Source organism: Lissotriton vulgaris, unplaced genomic scaffold (assembly GCF_964263255.1).
Source record: "Lissotriton vulgaris unplaced genomic scaffold, aLisVul1.2 SCAFFOLD_1118, whole genome shotgun sequence".
Classification (NCBI taxonomy): domain Eukaryota; kingdom Metazoa; phylum Chordata; class Amphibia; order Caudata; family Salamandridae; genus Lissotriton; species Lissotriton vulgaris.
This window is the reverse complement of record NW_028242591.1, coordinates 425,807-447,621: the sequence shown is the minus strand read 5'-3', so window position 1 is coordinate 447,621 and position 21,815 is coordinate 425,807. Positions and strand designations below refer to the sequence as shown.

Here is a 21,815-nt window from a genome sequence, read left to right as displayed (position 1 = left end):
TTATAGTTAGTTGAAGTAACTATAACTCGAGCACTCGCAATGTACTGCTGATGATGTCACATATTACATCACTCATGACATGGTCAGTGACATCCCTGATGACATCACTCATGACATCTCAAATGACATCAGGGATGACAATCTGATGCACATACTGATGCTCTAATATAAACTTTGATACACCCATTCTAAAATGCTGACTACTATTTTTGAAACATACACAGAAGAATGCCATATACTACATAGCACTCACTATTTCCTAGGTCTACACACACATCCAGTCACTTATACATGTAGTTATACATCAATACAGGACTATAATATGCATTTATACATCTATACATGCAGTCACACTCTGCCAGTCATCCATAGAGTTACTCACACACCTAACCAGTAATGCAAAGAATCAATCATATACCCATTTAATCATGTATACAATTATACACACCAACTCCGTTATTTATAGACATACCACATCACTTATTTATACAGATACTAACACATATTTACTGCCTTTCACAATCACTGATAGAAGCAGACACTTATTTATACACCCACTCTTCAAATAACTTAGTCTCATGTTTACTCATCGTTATACTCCAACACTCACATATAGGGGTCGATTCCAATTCGTGAAAAACCGATCCGAATAGCCGTTCGGACCGTTTTTCCCATACGAATCGTACCCTGCAACGTTCCCCGTACGTACGACGAAGTATGATTCGTACCAGGAGCTGGACTCCGTACGAATCGTACAGAAACCGTACAATTCAAATCCCCGTACGAATCTCCCTCGGAACCCGCTGTACGCAATATCTGTACGGTTCGCGGCAGCTTTTTCTGACCCGGCAAGTACGATTTGTGTCAGGTACACACCGTACGACTCTGTCAGGACTAGGGCGGCTTGCGGTCTAGGGCCCGCCCCATCTTGTAGGGACATACGCCTGTTCCTGTGCGATCAACCCTTATGTGGTAAAAGCCACAGAGTAGCCTCTGGAGGATTGTGGTGGCATAAATGTTTAAAGAGGCAAACCACACCTTGTTGAATTGTAATCTGTGGTCTCCATTATGTACATATCCTTTTTTGTGCATGTTCATGTGTCCTAGTATGTTTGTTCTCTTTACTAACTTTTTCCCGCTCAGGATGCGTGAGATTTGGCATATCACACGAGATGAGTGAGATTTGGCATCTCATGCGAGATGCGTGGGATTTGGTATCTCACGCGAGATGCGTGAGATTTGCCATGGGCGTGCCTACGATGACGTCACCGGCCGAGCCCAGTTCCCCGTGCTCACTATTTGGCGTTCTTGGAGAAGAAGGAGATTAGTCCAGGAGCTCTGATCTTCACTTGGTTTTGGGGCTCTTAGAAAGCAGTGGTGGAGAGTTCTCTAGCACCAGCTTGTTCGCAGGAGTCTTTTGCACGATTAAAGACGGAGGCAAATTCTGGAGCAGTCAGATTCCCCAGGTCGACTCTTGCTTCGATGGCTGACATTCCGCTGGGCTTCCTTTATAGTCATTCAGCGCAGACATCACTTTGTGCATAGAGTAGGTCGTACTGTACAGGTAGGACCTGACCAGCTTATACTTTTTGCTTACCTGAGCACCAATCAGTCCAGAGAGGGTTGTGTTTGTTAAAGCATATTTTGGCCTGTGGACCAGAGTGTTTATTTAAGTTTTCACAGATGTTTTATAGTGCTAATGTTTATATCCAAATAACCTGAGAAAGCAGAAACCAATTTATGAACCACATGTATCTGATGCTAAACTGAGTGGATTTTGTGCATGTTATTCGACAATAGAAATCTTGGTTAGTTTTAGTCTAATGCTACGTTAGCCATTTAGTAAGAAGAATCTGCTGATACTAGAGTTAGGTGTTGGGCAGCATTATTCAGAAAAGTGTATAATTCTATTCACTCAAAGTGAAACAAAGCCTCATTAATGTGGTCAATATTGAGCAAGAATGTATAGACACATTCTGAGTGGCGTTATCACGCAAAAGGCAAATTGCGTTATTGTTTGTTATTTGTAGCTAACTTTTCCTTTGCAGTTCTCCTTCCTAGCTGTTCCCTTCCTAATTCCCTTCCCCCCCGCTTGATCACTTCAATACTCAGTGTAAATAATACAGTCAGAGTTGAAGGTTACAAGAGGTGGGCCCTTTTATCATCGCATCCAGACTCAGAGGAAGGCTTAGTCTGACAGACCCTTTGTCTACGGGAGCAGAAAACAGCCGTAAAAGCAGAGTTTGCCCCGAAACAGGTACGGAATGCCCCCCCCCCCGGGTACGGTGCGTACACCTCATGATCGCAGAGGTACGTGCGTACCCCTGCGATTGCGGGGTGTATGTACCGTACCCTGCGATCTTGGGGTGTACTCACCATACCCCATGTTCGCTGGGTGTACAGTGCATATACACTGCGATCGCGGGGTACGGTGCGTATACCCAAAGATCGCGGGGGCACGCACCGTACCCCTGCTATCATGGGGTGTACGCACCGTACGGTGTGTAAGTGATTGTGTGCTTTTCCGTACAAATCGCCATTACCTGACGTGGACCGTACGAAGCGCGTCCTCATACCCCGGTCCGGATCATACCCTTCGGGTCGTACGGCATGTGTACGAGTCGTACGGTTCACTGTTTCAGCCTTGCAATACGTACGGATCACGACGATTTGGACGGATTGACGGAATACGGATCGTACTACGCGACTCGGACCGACGGCTACGAATCGTACGGCGATGGCTCAGGATGAAAATCGTACGGACGTTTTTTTACCGGGATCGGAATCGGCCCCATAGTGGCTTAAAACATATGTAGTTAGTCACAGATATACCACTGAGACATTTATTCACTCACCAACACACCCATAGACACACTATCTCACCCACACAGCCCTTCCCAGATTCACTTTTCAATCCACACAACTACTGAATCACCCAGTCAGACATCTATGCACAGACTCATACACCCACACAGACACTCATGGACCCATGCAGAAACTTAGACAACAAATCAATAACCTATATATACACTCATGTAGCTATTGAACAACCCATGCAGTTGATTACACAAAAATGGAGAGACTAATACAGACTTTCACACAGTTTAGTCACTAACCCATGCATTCAGTAAGACATGTTCAATCACTCACCTATACAGTCAGTCATGCACCTATGAAATAACTCCTTTAGGCACTTGTAAATTTATTCATTCTTCAATACACCTTTTTATATATATATATATATATATATATATATATATATATATATATATATATATAAAACATTTAAGCTTTACAGAAACACACATTCACTAGATGATGTCATGAGTGATGTCATTTGAGATATCATGAGTGATGTCATCAGTGATGTCACTGACCATGTCATGAGTGATGTCATGTGTGACATAATCAGAAGTGCATTGCGGGCGGGTGAGTTATAGTTAGCTCCACTAACCATAACAAGCAAATTTCTCTGGTTTTATATGAGTCAAATGTTCAACTAACTATACTGCCCCTGAAACCTATGTTTTTTTTTGTGAATTTCAAAGGTTTTTTAAATGCTGATTCCTAACTATAATTTCTGTAAAACCTATGTTTTTTAGTTAATGTATATATGTATGTATATATATATATATATATATATATATACACACACACACACATTTATACACTCGCTGGTCACAGTCACAGACTCCTGTACCCGCTCACATACCCACTCGGAGACTTATGCACCCAGTCAAAGTTCCACTCAGAAACTCATATACTCACTCACAGACCCACTCAGACTCTCATGCACCCACTCAGAGACCCACTAAGAGCTATGCATCACTCACACACCCAGTCACTGAACCACCCTGAGACTCATACACAAAGTCACTGACCCAGTCAAAGCCTCATACACCCACTCACAGACCCACTCCCTCATACACCCATTTGTATAACAACTCAGACAATCATACACTCACTCACATACCCACTCAGACAGTGCTGCACCCAGTCACAGACTCAGAAAGAAATGCATGTGCTTGTTCGAATACCCAAAGACTCATACACCCAGTCAGAGACCCACGCAGAGACTCATGCACCCACTTACATACCCACTCAGAGACTCTTACACTCACTTGTATATCCACATAGAGTCGAGTACTCACTTGTGTACCCACTCAGAATACTCATCCCTCACTCACAGACCCACTCAAACACTCATGCAATCACTCACAAACTTATGAACTCAGTCAAAGATCCAGTCACAAAATCATATACACACTCACATACCCACGCAGAAACTGAAACACCCATTCATATATAGCTCAGACATCTATTGACCTTCAAGATTTACCATTGTTTTATCAACAATGTATTCATAAAGGGAAATTGCATTCAGTGGCCCATATTAGCTGCACTTCGAACAAAACTGTGCTTTCAAACAGACTACCCCAAAATAAATAGATTATGTGAAATATACTAAATGGGTAAAGATAGATAAGCCACCAACATTACACAAATTGATAGATCCAACTAAAATGCTGAGAATAGTCCAACTCACCTTTTTAATGACTTACCTCGTCACATGTTGCATAATGTTCATCGACTTGTTTCTTGATAAAGTTCTGCAAACGCCTAACGCTTTCTGTCAGTGCTTTAAGGCCTGGCAGAGGCAAATAACGTATCAGTGGAATAAAATCCGCTGCAGCCCCCGAAGCTGCTGCTTTTTGTGCTTCCTCATTGTTTTGTACCATACCAATGAACTCTTTATCTGTATGCTCATATCGCTTGCCAAAGCAGAGAGCACAAACAACATTGGCAACAGCCAGGGATATTTCTCCACTGGGATCAAAATAACCTTTTCTCTCCGTGAGCTCTGACAGTGTTGTCACCAGTCCCACCGCCTCAGCAGACACATATTCTTCAAGAAGACAAGAACACGTGGATGTTTTTGCTTCCGATTTTGAAAATGTCCGTAAAGCATTTTTGGCAATTTTCTTATGAAGCTTCCAAGTTTCTCCAAAGTATGGGGAAAATGACAAAATGCTGCTTTCTGCCATTAAAGACAGCGAGTGCAACTTTGGCCTGGCACCAAAGCTGTCTCCTTGCCTCACCAGTACTTTTTTTATGGTTTCTTGACCATTGATAACAAGGACTGGCACAGTTCCAAGATAGACGAGGAACACATCTCCGTATTGCTTTGCCATTTTCGAAAGGGTGATATGAGGCAGAGCCCCAAGCTGAAATATATTTCCAAAAACTGGCAGTCCCCATGGCCCTGGAGGAGTTTTACCCTCATTTTTCATGTTTCTTAGGACCATGAAGACTAGCGCAAAAGTTATAAGTGCAATCATCACTTCTGGGTAAGTAAGATCAACCGCCATAATTTCTGCACTGTAGGTCACCTGCAAGAATTAGAACATTTTTGTCAATTAAAATTTAATTTGAAATTAACAGTTAATTCTATAGATCGTAATTCGATCTTAAAAAGATCATAAAAGCACGGAGTAAAAACAACACAAATAGCAAACATAAAATAAATGCAGTATCATAAATAACATTCTGAATTCATTCATGATTAGCTAAAAACATTAAAATCACATCAATCCATCACATGCAGCAAATGTAATAAAAGATTATAAAACTGTCTCTCTAGACGCCTCGCCTACCCTACCTGCTCCCCTTTATGGATTTTCTGCTGCAAATACCCATCTTAAGAAAACAACACATGCTATAACAGATATCAGAGCTATTTAACAGTTGAAGGAAGGTTATGGACACCCTACATTTCTGAAAGGCTAACTTTTTCCATGTGGGATTAAGACAAAGCTGAAAACACTTGCGATAGAAAAACATAAAACGTACCAAGGATTGTTCTGCCTTACCATTACAGGGATAAGGGGTGCACAGTCTAAATATTGAGTTTTAAATATCGACCTACAAAAATATCGAGTTGGAAATATCGAAGGTACAGAATATCGAGGTCAAGAATATCGTTGGACAGAATATCGACCCTAAGGTAAGTAATATCGATTTTTTTATATTGATGTAAGTAATATCGAAGTTACTAATATTGATATTTGTATTATTGTTATGTATTTTATTATGTATGTGTAATTTTTTTGGGTTAAGTATTTTACTTGTTTTAAATTATATGTGTATTATTTTTATATATTAATAGTGTTATTTTTTTTTAAGTACATTTTATGTCTTAGTACTGGAGCGGGTTGTGGGTTTATAGGGGAATAGGGTGGGAAGTAATTTAAATATACTAAATTAATTATTAATTTTTAGGAATTATAAATTAATTTTAATTAATTTTTGTGTTTCTTTCTGTAGCGGGGTGCGGGTTTATAGGGGAATTGGGTGGGAAGTAATTTAATTGTAATTAATTAATTATTTATTTTTATTTATTGGTATGGTTATTTATTTTTAATTAATTATTAATTGGCAATTAATTATTTTAATTGATATTTAATTGTTTTAATTGGTAATTAATGTTCTTAATTGGCAAATAATTGTTTTAATTGGTAATTACCTTTTTAATTGGTAATTCATTTGTTAATTGCAATTATTATTTTTAATTGGAAATTAATTTTTATTATTTGGAAATTATTTTTAAATAATTGGTAATCAATGTTTCGTAAAAGGTATTATTTGGTATGAAAAATAATGTTATTGTTTAATATTTTTTAATTGTGAATTAATTTTAAATAATTAATATTTTTTTGTAATGAAAAATATTTTATTGTTCAATATTTATTATTTGGAGACTAATATGTATTAATTAATATTTATTGGTATTTATTGTTAATGTATTGTTAATTAATTATTCAATTATTATTATTATTATTATTAGTGAGTTTTGTGTAGCGCCTGGTTACCATAAGGCATCCCAGCGCTCACCAGAGGGTAGCACTACCACACTAATACAGAAGTTAAGCGGAGAACAAAAAAGTTTTTAAAAGTTTGCGGAACCGCAAGAGACTGGCTTCCGAGCGAAGATGCAGGGGAAGAGAATTCCACAGAGTGGCCACATTTATCGAAAACCTTCTGCCACCGGTTCTTGCCTTCCTCACCCTCCCAACCTGCAACAAATGCTGATGATCGGAACGGAGAGAGCGGGGGGCCTTATAGGGCTGAACCAGATCCCCCAGAATGGGTGGGCCTACCCCCTGCAGGACTTTATGGGCGATACAGAGTGATTTGAATTTCACCCTGTCCCTCACAGGGAGCCAGTGCAGCGCCTTCAATGCAGGTCGAGCAGACTGACGCCTGGGAAGACCCGTCAGGAGCCTGGCGGCCGCGTTCTGCACTTGCTGCAATTTGTTCAGGGTAGATTCTGGTGCACCCAGGAACAACGCATTGCTGAAGTCCAGCCACGAGATGATAAGCCCCTGAACAAGAAGCCTCCTAGTGGCTGCTGGAAGCAAAGGAAGAATCTTCCGAGCTGATCTGAGCAGGCCAAAACACACGCCAGCTATTTATTTAGCCTGAGTTTTAAACGAAAGATCCTGCTCAAGCCACACCCCCAGGCTCTTGATCTCCTGCTTGGGGGTGGGTACTGGTCCCAGGCAGTCAGGCCAGCTGCTGGGGGATAAGGATGGAGAAGAATTCCCCAGCAGCATCAGTTCTGTCTTGGAACCGTTAAGCTTTAGTGCTGAGCTGCACATCCACGTGTAGATCTTATCCAGACACGAGTGCAGCCGGTCAGGATGGTGAGCCGACTGGGAAAGGCCTACCACCAGCTGGGTATCATCAGCATAGCTGATGATCTTAATACCCAGCGGCAGTACCACACTCTCCAGGGGTGCCATATACACGTTGAATAAAGTAGGGCTCAACGAAGAGCCCTGTGGCACACCACACTGGAGAGGGATTGAAGATGATTTTTCATGGCCTTCCCACACCTCAAATGTGCGGCCTTCCAAGAAGGAGGCGAACCACTTGAGGGCCAAACCAGTGACCCCTACCCCCGACAGCCGTTGGAGAAGCACCTGATGATCCACGGTGTCGAAAGCAGCACTAAGGTCCAGGAGGATCACTGCCACTGATCCCCCCGAATCCAAAATGCTCCTAGCACTCTCCACGACCACCAGCAGGGCGGTGTCAGTACCCTGACCTGGACGAAAACCCGTTTGGGAATCGCCCAGGAGGGAGTTAGCCTCCAGGAAGTCCGACAGGCGGCTGTTCACCAGCTTCTCAGTCACCTTACTGAGACCTGGCAGCAGGGAAATAGGCCTGAAGTTAGCAAGGTCGGCGGGGTCCAGGTTAGGCTTCTTCAGGTTAGGCTAGGTTATGATTATGTTTTAAATAATTATTAATGGGTATTTGTAAATGATGTAGAGTTATTTAAAAATGTAATTATTTATTATTTTAAATACAAAAATTATTTATAAGTATATTATATTTAAATTCTACGCTATCCAACGTTTTCCCTACTGTTCACTCTCTGGAGTTGGAATAGTAATTTTTACCCCTACGCTATGCAACGGTTTCCCTACTGTTGCACCCTCTGGAGTTGGAATAGTAATTTTTACCCCCACGATATCCAACTCTTTCCCTACTGTTGCCCTCTCTGGAGTTGGAATAGTAATTTTTACCCCTACGCTATCCAATGTTTTCCCTACTGTTGCACCCTCTGGAGTTGGAATAGTAATTTTTACCCTTACGCTATCCAATGCTTTCCCTACTGTTGCACCCTCTGGAGTTGGAATAGTAATTTTTACCCCTACGCTATCCAACGCTTTTCCTACTGTAGCACCCTCTGGAGTTGGAATATTAATTTTTACCCCCACCCTATCCAACGCTTTCCCTACTGTTGCCCCCTGTGGAGTTGCAATAGTAAATTTTACCCCTCGCTATCCAACGCTTTCCCTACTGTTGCCCCCTCTGGAGTTGGAATAGTAATTTTTACCCCTACGTTATCCAACGCTTTCCCTACTGTTGTCCTCTCTGGAGTTGGAATAGTAATTTTTACCCCTACGCTATCCAACATTTTCCCTACTGTTGCACCCTCTGGAGTTGGAATAGTAAATTTTACCCCTACGCTATCCAACATTTTCCCTACTGTTGCACCTTCTGGAATTGGAATATGAATCTTTACCCCTACGCTATCCAACGCTTTCCCTACTGTTGCACCTTCTGGAATTGGAATATGAATTTTTACCCCTACGCTATCCAACGCTTTCCCTACTGATGCTCTCTCTGGAGTTGGAATAGTAATTTTTACCCCTATGCTATCCAACGCTTTCCCTACTGTTGCGCTCTCTGGAGTTGGAATAGTAATTTTTACCCCTAAGCTATCCAACACTTTCCCTACTGTTGCATCTCTGGAGTTGGAATAGTAATTTTTACCCCTACGCTATCCAACGCTTTCCCTACTGTTGCATTTTCAGAAGTTGGAATAGTAATTTTAAGTGTTACGCTATCCAATGTTATCATTACTGTAGGTTTTTTGGGACTCTGAATAGTAGTTTTATTTATTTAGCTATTTAATATTTTTAATATTGTTTTTGATAATGTAGTATATTATTAATTTTAAAAATATTGAAAGTATATTTAATGTTTTTAATGTATTAAATATAATTATTTACTTTTTATTTATGTCATTGTTTCATGTGTGTAGATGTATTTGTAATTTATAATACTTTATAATATTTTATAAGTTATTAAAATAATTATTAAAACGTATTATTAAGTAAGTATATATTATATATTTATGTATATGTTTAATTAACATTATATTATTGAATATGTATTATTTATTAATTTTAAACATTATTAAATATTTTTAACTATGTTTATTCGGTTTATAAGTATTACTTTATTTTACACTTTTTTTATTTAAAATATATATATATTTTTAATTACGATATTTTTAACTTCGATATTTTTGTACTTACTATGTTGTAGATAGGATGTCGATATTCTTGCCTCCGATATTCCAACGTCGATTTTTCTGTAGGTCGATATTTTTTCTGTCGATATTCTGTCAGTGATCCAGATAAGGGGGTCAGCACCCTACTCCACACATTAGCCCCTTCATAAAAACATGCTAAATGCCAAACAAATCCGATCGGAACCTAAAGAGGACAGACCTCTTCCAGCGTGCTAACTCTAGCATAAGATACATAGCAGTATCCTGTGTGGGAGAAATGGAGTAGCAATGGCAAATATTGTGTTTACAAATATCCTTTTAAATCCACTGTGAGGAGGGACGTTCAGCAAACCTCTGCTTGACCACCCTTTTTTCGGTCTTAGTAATTAAACCAGGGGAACTAAACAAATCAGGAAAACCAATATCAGCCAGGGATTTAAGGATATATTTCAGCCAGGGAATGGGGAGCCCCTTATTCAAACTCAGACAGTCTTCAACAACTGCCCTATTGAAACTTGCCTCGCTATTACTCCATATGCTCACCCAAAGCAGGAGGGGTGCCAGTTTAATAGTATCTGAATTGTACTCTAAGTTCAGTTCAGAGTACAAAATAAAATTGGCAGTAGGAACACATTGCAGTTAAAGTTTGACATAATCTTCAGTAAATTGCCTTTATTGGTCAACAAATAATTAAACACCCTCGTTATTGGTCATAATTTAAACTAAGTTAGTGGAATGACATGAATGTGGAAAAACAGTGAATAAGCAGAGTGGTGCAGCAACGTGAAATATCTGGGCCTGGGGCCTGCTCCTGAACACCTCACTATGGGACTCAAGCTGGTGGCTGGCTGAACATGACCCACACACATAGCCTGTGCCAGGAACCTTGGATTAATCACCGTCAGCAAACAGGACATGACCGCTCAAGTCAAAGCTGTCACTGCAAACTGCTTCCACACCCTGAAAATGCAGAGGAAGATCCCCAAATGGCCCCCAAGCAATTCTAGAAAAACTGTTACTCATGCCCTAGTCACCAGAAAGTTGGACTATGCGAACCCCCTCTATGCTGAGATCACCAAGCAACTCGCTAGAAGACTAGAAACCATCCCAAACTCATCCTCAAACTATCAAATAGAACTCAAATCACATCATCCCTTAGGAAGCTTCTGATACACCAAATGTGCTCAATTCATATTCAGGGCACTATACAACTGAAGCCCCACCTACCTGAATAGTTGCATCTTCTTTCACCAACCACCCAGACACCTTTGATAGGCAGAACTCCTACTCTCAAACATCCCCCTTATACACAGAACCAGCCAAAGAGGATGGGATGGGCATTCTCTTATAATACTCCTAAAGCGTGGAATGGCGTCCCATTCCACATCAGAGTATTCTCCTCTCTTTTTTAATTCCCCAAGAAGCTGAAGGCCCCACTTTTCAATTAACCAACCCATCATAAGCAGGACTAGGCACACACACCTGCTCAGCTCTAGGTAAGAATTGGCTTTTGTAGTTTGGTTTGCCCTGTTCCCATCATGCACTGGGACAGGAACAGACTAATTTGCATACAGCCAGGTTCTGAAACTGGGATGGTGCAGTGAGCTAAAAAACGGTGTTGGATCTAGCCCTGATCTCTTGACTGGGTGAGAGCTTTCTGCTTAATTCAGAGACTCTGTTCCTCACCACCCCTTGTTGTAAATACAGCTCTAGGATAGCCTTGTGGGTGATAATGTGCTTTACAAACACACATCACATAACAGAATAGGGTCAGTAAAATAAGTCAGGCTGCTGGACAGGTGGGAACTGCTCAGATCTGGCTTGAGAGGGATGGCAGCTGCTTGCAGGACAGATGTTGTAGACGCTGCCTCATTATGGAATGAGTTGTGTTGCACTCTTCTCTAACCACTGCTCTCCACATCACTATACTCAAAGCCAATGCACTGTACGCCACTTCACTCTGTGTCAATCGACTCTACACCACTACACTCTACGTCAGTTTACTCTACAATACTTTCTATGCCACAGTACTCTGCACCACTCTACTCTACAACACAGCTCTTGATGCTGCTGTGCTTTGCACCTCTCTAGTCAAGACTGATTTGCATATGGCTGGGCCCAAACTGGAATGACATGGTGAGCAAAAGAAACAATGGATTTAGGCCCAGATCCCTGTACTGGGGTGAATGTATGACATTATTCTGCTATCTGTCCATCAATTGTTCTTTTTGCATTTGTCACCACCGAGTGTGACAGGTATGCCCAGACATGGGTCCTGTGCTCTCCATGCTACTGGAGTCAAGCTATCCTGGCCGATGAGGGCTGAAAGCCCGAAACCGATCCTATGATGCTTGTTTCCAGTCCAGGGAGGACCTGGCCTAGCAGTTCGGGCTGGACTGTTCCCATTGAGTGCAGGGTCAAGACTGATTTGCATATGGCTGGGTCCAAACTGGAATGGCAAGGTGAGCAAAAAAAATGGATTTAGGCCCAGAACTCTGTACTGGGGTGAATGTATGACATTGGTCTGCATTCTGTCTATCAATTGTACTTTTTGCATTTGCACCTCTCTATGCCACTACATTCCATGCAGGTTCACTCTACACCACTCCACTTTACACCACTCCACTTTACGCCACTGCACACCTCCACTGCACACCTCCACTCTACTCTACTTGGCCCCACTCCACTCTACGTCACTGAACTGAATGCCACTCTACTCTACATCAGTTCACTGTATGCCACTACACTCTAAGCCACTCTAATCTGCAACCCTCCACTTTTTGCCAATGCACTCTATGCTAATCAACTCTAAGACACTCTAGCGTACTCTGAACCACTGCACTCTATGCCACTGCAGTCTACTCTGCATCACTCCACTCTAAACTGCTGCACTCTAGGCACCTGCACTCTACACCACTTTCTTCAAAAACAATGAACTCTAAGGCACTATACTCTACACCAATCTCCCCTACACCACTGCACTGTATGGTACTATACTCTAACCTAAAACATGCTATGCCTCTACTCTGGAACACTTTATGCCCCTCTACTCTACACCATTGCAATCTACTTCACGTTACTCTGCACCAATCTACGCCACTGCACTCAACACCAATGCACTCTACACCACTGAACTTTATGCAACTCTATTCTGCACCCCTCTACTGCACTATACTCCAATGTACTCTACTTCACTATACTCTACGCCTCTCTAATCTACTGTGCACCACTGTACTCTATGGCACAGAACTTTACGCCTCTCTATTCTACAACACTCTACAATGCACCAGTGCACTCTGCACCAATGCACTCCATGCCACAGCACGCTACAGCACTCCACTCTAAGCCACTGTACTCAACACCACTCCGCAACACTGCACTCTATGCCACAAGTCTCCAACCCAGAAAAACTACTAGAGCAAGCGAGACGTTCTCTCAACGAAGCTCAACGCTTTACGCATAACCCGATAACAAGCTGGGAAGCGTTTGTAAAACAAATGAGACAACTCGCAGAGAAAAGAGCTTGTAACACGAACAAGAAACAGCTGTAACACGAACAAGAAAAGATGCAACAACTTCCGAAACACCAGTAGGCTAAAAACACTGAAGACAACGATTAACCGGACTCTACGAATAGTAAAAACAGATCCGTCCCTCCTCCAAGAGCTCAGACAGCTAAAAGGAGAGCGAAAGAAATTAATAAGGCAGCAAAAAAGGGAAGAGGTAGAGGCATTTTGGGGAAAACTCCTACATGACACCAAAACAAATCGCAGTGCTCAGTTCTGGAAAAAGATCAATGCTCAGATCAATGGGAAAAACCGAGGGATTGATTCCCAGGTGACAGAAGATGACTGGATAATCCACTTCAGCACTCACTTTAGGGAGACGAAAGAATGGGGGAAAGAAACAGGCACTGACAATGGAAAGATGGACGAACACCCGTCCCTACACCAAGAATACTTGAGAACGAATGAAGCTGTAATATTCACGACGGAACAAATAATTAAAAGGATCACAAAAGGTAGAAGAGACGGAGCCCCGGGTCCAAATGGAATACCACCAATAATATTTAAGCAGGACCCAAAATACTGGGCAACTAACCTCAAACCAATGTTTGAAAAAATCTGGCAATCATCTACAATCCCACAATCATGGAGGGGGACAATAATATCCCCAATCTACAAAAAAGGAGACAGAAAAGATCCTAAAAGTTATCGGCTAATAGCCCTTTTAGACAACGAGGCCAAGTACTATGCAGGTCTCCTACTTCAGGAACTAACTCTATGGGTAGAAGAAACTTCAACAATCCCGTTTAACCAAACCGGCTTCAGGAAAAACAAGGGGACATCTACCAATATCCTAGCCCTGTCACTACTGATCGACTCAGCGCAAGAGGGAAACTATCCCTTGTACCTGTGTTTCATAGACTATAGCGCTGCATTCGACCGGGTAGACAGAAACCTGTTGTGGAAAAAACTGAAAAGAATGAACATTCCAGACGATCTACTGAACCAGATAATTCTCCTGCACAGCGACACGTGGGTCCAGATCAAACTAGGCCCTGGAGAGTTCTTAACCAAGAAAATTCAAACCCACACAAGAGTAAAACAAGGCTGTGTGTTAGCGCCAACCCTATTCAACCTCTTTATGGCCGAACTTTCCACAAAATTAAACGCAAATAACTCACATGCTCCAAAATTAGGGGGCAAACAGCTTTCTTGCCTATTTTACGCCGATCACCTGGTGTTGATCAGTCGGACCCAGATTGGGTTGCAATGGCTCCTCGATATCACCGCGGAATACTCCAAAGCTAATAAACTCTGTATCAACTACAGTAAAACAAAAATCATGACCCTTAATTATCGCAAGAAAAAATCACCACTTAGATGGTACCTGGACTCGAACAAACTGGAAACCATAAACAAGTATTGTTACCTGGGAGTGATTATAGACGAAAGGGGTAGCTTTAAACCACAACTGGAGGAGATTAAGAGGAGAGGCCTAATGATAGCAGTATCACTTAGGAACCTCAAAAATAAAATCGTTGGCCTAAACCTCGCTCCCCTCCTACAAGTGATCCAAGCCAAGCTGATTCCATCTATCACATATGGAAGTGAAGCAATGAGAGGAAGGGACACGGGAATTCTGAACATAATAGTTTCAAAAGCAATGCGGATCATGTTCGGTCTTCCGAAATACACCTCACCGGCGCAGATCCGCCTAGAATTTGGGTTGGCCAAAGAAGAACTTGCACGAAAGGGAACTTACCTTAAGACCTGGTACAAAATAAGCAGAGGAGAGGAAAACACCCTTAACCCCTTCCATGCTCATGACGAGCTCAGCTCGTCATGAGGCACAGTGGAGCTGTGCTGATGACGAGTTGAGCTCGTCATGAAGCATGGAGTAAATGAAAAGTCAGCACAGTGGGGGAAAATGCACAGCAGCGATGTGGTTAACGCACTCCTCTGGAAAGATCTACAAAGTAAAAGAGACTGTCTAGCAAGACATTTCCTGGAGGATGCCATCAATCACCTTGGGGCAAGGCAGCTATGGGACCTCCAAGGGAGCCCGTCAGGTTTTAAAAAAAACATAAATAAAATTGTCAAGAAATAATCCCTCCTGCAAGACAAAGCTTCATTAGCCAAGAGAGCACATGGCTGGCTGACTGTGCAAACATACAACAAACTTACTCCACAGGCGTACCTGGTGAACAGTTTCTCCAAAACAACAAAAGAATCGTTTTTAAAACTACGACTTGGAGTGCTACCAGCAGCGGGCCACATGGCCCCGTGGCTGCGACCATCAAAACCAGCAAAATGCTGCCTGTGCGGAATGCACGAGGAAAACATCACACACCTCATAACTATCTGCAAAGAGCTGCAGCAAGACCGGAAGAACTTACTGAGACCCTTATTTTTAAAGAAAGGAATCAGGTCCTGCAGAGAAGCAGTTTTGAGCTGCTTTAGAGGAGATGACGTGCAAACGGCCTGCCGACTGGTAAAATACCTCGGAGTGGCAGAATCCAGGCTCAAAACAACGAGAGAACAGGTGGACACCAACATCACCTACACAACATCATCCGCCGCCAGTCCTCAGACCGTGCAAGAGACCCATACTGACTAAGAACATTAAAGTACTTTCCCCAAGAGGCACAAACACTCTGGGAGATAGCCGGTCCGTCCCCGGAAGGGAAAGAACAACCCACCTGCCGGAAGCAAGCGCGTGGACAGATACACAAATTTTATCTAAAACAGAAATTTACTTGTACTTAACGCTGGATGAACATTGTCCCACTTTTTATGGTTTTAGACCGACCTTTTTAACTGTTTTTTTTTTTAACTGACCATTTTCTTTTACTGCCAAAAGCTATTTGTAATGGTTTTTATTAACTGTACAATAAAGCATTTACTTACTTACTTACTATTCCACAAGTCTATGCCACTGTAATCTACCCTGCACCACTCCCCTCTACCCTGCAGCACTCCACATCAACCTACTCTATGCCACTGCACTCTATGCTTTTGCACTCAACGCCACCCTAATTCACTATGTGCCACTCCACTCTACGTAATTGCACACTATACTGTGCCACTCTATGCCACTGCATTCTACCCTTCACCACCACTCTACCCTGCATCACTTCACTCTACATCAATCTACATCAATCTACTCTATGCCGCTGCACTCAATGCCACCCAACTCCACTATGTGCCACTCCACTCTATGTAATTGCACTCTATGCTGTGCCACTTTATGCCACTGCACTCTATGCCAACTACTCTGCACCACTGTACTCTACGACACTATACTCTGCAGCACTCTGTCACTGCATGCAATGCCACTCTACACCATTGTGCTCTATGTCACTTCACTCTACACCTTTCTATTCTATGTCACTGCTCTCCACTTGACACCACTGCACTCTACGCCATGGCACTCCACATATCGTCACTCTTCCCTGCACCACTCCACTCTAAAACATTTTACTCCACCCCACTGCACCCTGCACCACTCCACTCTACGCTACTGCACTCAATGCCACTGCAATCTACTCTGCATCACTCTACTACATGCCACTGCACTCTACTCTGTGCCACCTTACTCTATGCCACTGTACATTACGGCACTGTACTTTACACCACTTTGCTCAAAATCAATGCACTCTCCACCAATCTACTCTGCACCACTGTACTTTATGCCACTTCACTCGAGGCCGCTCTACTCAGCTCCACACCACTCTGTGATACTGCTCCACTCTACAAAGCTCTACACAACTCCTTATATGCCATTCCATGCTGCTTTAGTTCACTCTATTCTACAACACACTACCCCATTCTGCTCCACTTCAGTACTCCACTCTACGCCACACCCCCTATGCCACCCCACTCTACAGCACTCAACTCTACAACATTCTACTTCCTCTATAAAACTGTGCAACACTCTACATCACTCCAATCTATGCCACTAACCAACTCTATGTCACTCCACTTTATGCCACTCCACACCACTCTTCCTTTACCCCACTACATGTTTGCCATGCTGAACAGCAGCTACGCTGATGTACAACATGGCTAAACATATTAGCAAAGTCAATAGCTCTTACATAGGCGAGACCTATTTGCTTTGCCAATGCTTGCTTCTTAAACTTTGGCCTATGCCCTTCACATAGCTCATAAAATTCATTAGTATTTCATTATAACAAAAAGTTATAGGTAAGGGAAGTTCACAACTTCACTTACTCTGAATTCATAGCAACAGCACATTGACGGATATATGATTTTAGATTAGATCGTTTAAGCTGTCATGCTCACCTATTGTTACCAAAACTTTAAAATGCATACATATTTATATATTTCTCTCTAACCTCATATATCGAAGATTTAGATGTATATTTATGCCTTCAATGGGGGTGGGATTATTAAACATCCAAAATACTCTGAATCATCCTATATTCAATGTTTATCTCATACATGCGTGCAGTAAATACAAATACATTTTCGTATATTTTTAATGGGCCCTAATTTGTTGCTTTTGGCCACACTGAAGTACAAATCTAACCCCAAGATGGCTCACTCTATTTTTTAAATGAGGATGTTATGACCCCAAGATGGTCCCCCTCAAAAGACTACCTTTGAATACACCCAGTAGTTCATTTACCTTTGTCCTGACGCAGCGATCTTGCTACGGTTCAGCGCCGCCTAGTGGCTCCTTTCATCCTGCCACCCGCCCATTGGTTGACGACCCAAATAAAAGATGCTGCACGGAAGTCTTAATCTCGCGAGGCTTCAGATGGCCATTTAGTTTTCAGTCCGATTGGGGGCCTAATGTCATCCCATCACTGGGACCACGGCCTCTGCTTATCCTACTGCTGAGACTCGGGTACCCATCTAGCTTTTCAGTGTAGCCAGTGGTTCCATGTCACCTTGACAGTGGGCTTCATATGACGGGATTTTGTCAAAAGTAATGGGTCAGGGATGTAACTGAAAGTGCATTTTTTAGTTAATGTTTTACCTTAAAATTTGCTTCTTCCAACTTATCTCTGACATTAGCTATATTTAGTGCACTTTTCAAACACCTGTTCCTAAAACTTCAAGGTGTAAGTAAGAAGTGGCAATAGGTGCTCAAATACATTGACAACTGTTTGTGAATATAAATCAAACATGAATTTGAAAAAAGTAGTGCGAAAGCACTTTTTAAGAATATATTTTCTCAAAAAACGTAATTAAAGAAATGGACTGCCGGGGGGCAATGGAAGAGCACGTGTGGGGTGGTAAGCAATGGGGGTGTGGGAGGCAAAAAGTCAAACACCAGGGACAGCAACACAGGGGCGTAGGGAAGAACGAAAACAAGTGAGAGAGCAGCACGGAGCACAAAGGAGAGAGGCACATGGGTGAGCGGTAACAACATAGAGCAGGGAACACACAATTGAGGGAAACAACATGGAGCACGGGGGGGGGGGGGGGGGGGGGGGAGCAAAGTGCTTGAGTTAAAAGAAACAGGTAGTTCCCAAAAACGTGAGCGGCGGAAGGGCACGGGTAAAGAGACTATGCCCCAGAGGATGGACAAACACAAGATGGGCAAGGCAAGCCATGAAATAAGAAGGAAGCACTTGAGAATGACGACTAAACCACCAATGGTAAGAAAAGAGCAGGCTTTAAGCCCATTGTTAGTTCTTGATAAACTGACAATAGGTCATTATCAGACAGCTGCACTGTCTGGTAGGATCGACCTAAACATGAGTCCCTCAAAGATTGCAATGGAAAGATACAAATCAACCCATTTGAACACTGTGAGAATGAAATGCTCCTGAGTGGTACAAACACAAGTATAGGGAGGAAAGCAACCAAATCAATAACACACAACGGAAGTAGACACCTAAGAGATCCAATCAAGAACACCAATTAAGATGAACAATGGGTATCCAAGTATATGTAGTTTATTAGAAACAATTGGATCTAAAATCGAATTTCTTGGTAGATAACAGTTGCTTATACAGCAATTTTGAAATTTAAATTGGGCCTAGAGAAACTCTACAGTGACAGACATTATATTTAGTGCCACTGGAATTATGCAGCAGGTGCTAGCCAAATTATGCAGCAGGGTTAATGAAATTATGCACCAAGAAAAGGCAAATCATACGTCATACCGCAGCACATTTTGTGATAGTATTATTTCATTATTTAGTCATTTTTACACTTATTAACACTGTCTGGACGCTTGTTGCACCTTATTAGTACTAGTTTAGCAACCAAAATATAGTAATAAGCAGCAGAAAGGTGATCAGTCAACCTTCACAAAGTGCCATTGAAGGCTGGGCAGCAAGTGTTGCTGCGCTTTTAGTAACTTTTGGACGGTTTGAGTTACAAACAACATTTTTTTGCTACAGTTTGCAAATTATGCACCAGATGGATGCTGTGGCAAATGCAGCAAAGCAGTCAAAGTGAATTTTTAAAGTAAACTTTAGGTGGCTGCTCAAGAGGCTAAAATGTGTGATGTTCAAGCTTTGCACACTTTCTGCATGATTCAACTCAGCCGGTGTTCTCAAAGAAACAAAAATCTTTCTTTTACAGCCAATTATTTCTCAAACCGTGGGTATGTGATTGTGACAATAACTTAATAAAAAGGCATTTCTTCAAATGAGACTATTTCTTTCCAAAAATATGTTATCACACTCTTTCGTTTAACTGTACACTATCAGTGAGAACTAAGCAAGAAAAAAGAATTTGATTCCGAAAAAATGATATTTGTGCCTAAACACTGCACTAGTGAGTGGAAAGCAGTAGGAAGACTGTTTTTCTTCCTTTTTTTTAGTTAACAAAGCTTTATTAAATAAAATATGAATGTACAGCATTAGATATTGCATAGAACAAATAATCAGACCATACATATGTTACCCATAAAGGCAAAACATTATTAACATTCAATAGAAAGGGAGAAATACTTTATACAATTAACAAGTGAGATCAATCTGCACTTAAAACATCCAATTTTTTGATATTTTTTGTTTTTGGATATAAAAAGAAAGAAAGAGAAGAAAGAAGAAAAGAAAGGGAAAAGAAGAAAAGAAAACAAAAAGGCGCATCTTATGTATATTTTAGTAAATGAACCTTAATCCTATAAAATATTAATTCAAACAATAAAAACATGTTAATAAAATATTATTTCTCATAATAACAGCATTAAATAAATAGATGAGTAGTTACATAAATTAGCGAAGAAAGTCATCATGGAGGATGGAAAATCCTAGTCGAATCACTGGGACCTTTACGCTTATTATTTATGTAGTTATTAAGTGGGGACCAAAAAAGATCCTTGTTGATCACTTGTAATGCAGATGTTGCTGCTGCTGTGTCAAGTCGGTGATGAGAACAAAGAAGATTCCACCAGTTGATGACATTGATATCCTTGGCAGATTTCCAGATAGATGTAATAACTTGAAAAACAATTGCAAGTGACAAATCTAAAAATGTACCCATTTTAGAACGTGCTGGCGACATGTATGACAAACTACCCAGAAATATACATTTAGCCTCAAAGGGAAAATCAATGGAACAAATTGTGGAAATAGTCTGGCAAACCCATTTTCAAAAAGCAACAGTAGGTGGACAGTGAAAAAACATATATGTAAATATGTACTGGGAAGAGCTTTACAAGACCAGCATATGTTAGAGAGTGTTGGATTGTATTTCTGCAAAGAGTGTGGAGTTATATATAGCCTATTATAAAAATAATAAAGGGTTTGTGTAGTGCTAGCGTTAGGAGGTGCATGATGTATTTTATTCCAAATGATACCCCAGTCTTGTAAAGACAATGAATATTGAAAGTCAGATTGCTACAGTATCTCAACCTTAGACTTAAAACGAGAAGGAACAGCGGATTGCAAATATATATTTTACCTACTGGCGGTCGCCAGTAGGTAGTTAAAGTTAGGATTATTTTCAATAGAAAATCTCAAAAATTCTATTGTGAATAACTTTGGCGCCGGTTGAGGAATCTGCCTGAAAATTTCCTCAAATTTGCCTCGCGGCGCTCCGGTCCATCCCTGAAAGTTTGGGGGGGATTTGTCAAGAGGGGGCCGAGATAAAAGGGGGGTCCCAAAACGTGTTTTCCCCATGTTAATTTCCATAGGGCGGTCGACCTCACTTTTAGCCCGAACGGCTGAATGGATTTCCACGAAACTTGGCAAAATTGTAGGGACTGGTAGCCCGATGTGCCTTTGCTATGTCTCAAGATATGTGCTCCAGTGGATTTTGAGTAATTTAGGTTAAAAAAATATATATATCTATATGGACGGGGCCAGGGGCAGGATACTATGGCTGTCCCAACTACCATCATGAGTACTCCGGTTACTGGCCAACTAACATACTCATCACAGGTACTATGGGATCTACGTCCCAGTATAGGTTCCACATGCGATGTTACTTTCCATTCTAATCTTGAAGGCCCTTTT

At 41.6% G+C, this 21,815-nt stretch overlaps 1 protein-coding gene across 1 annotated transcript in view; it reads right to left on the bottom strand.

Annotated features, from left to right (window-relative positions):
• The window catches only part of LOC147668898 (cytochrome P450 1A4-like), a 233,194-nt gene that overhangs the window by 147,355 nt on the left and 64,024 nt on the right, over positions 1-21,815 (bottom strand). Inside the window, exon 2 of the mRNA XM_086948370.1 lies at positions 4,563-5,390. Within this exon, the coding sequence (XP_086804496.1) occupies positions 4,563-5,369 (807 nt within the window). The 5' untranslated portion in view covers positions 5,370-5,390. The remainder of the gene's footprint in view (positions 1-4,562; positions 5,391-21,815) is intronic.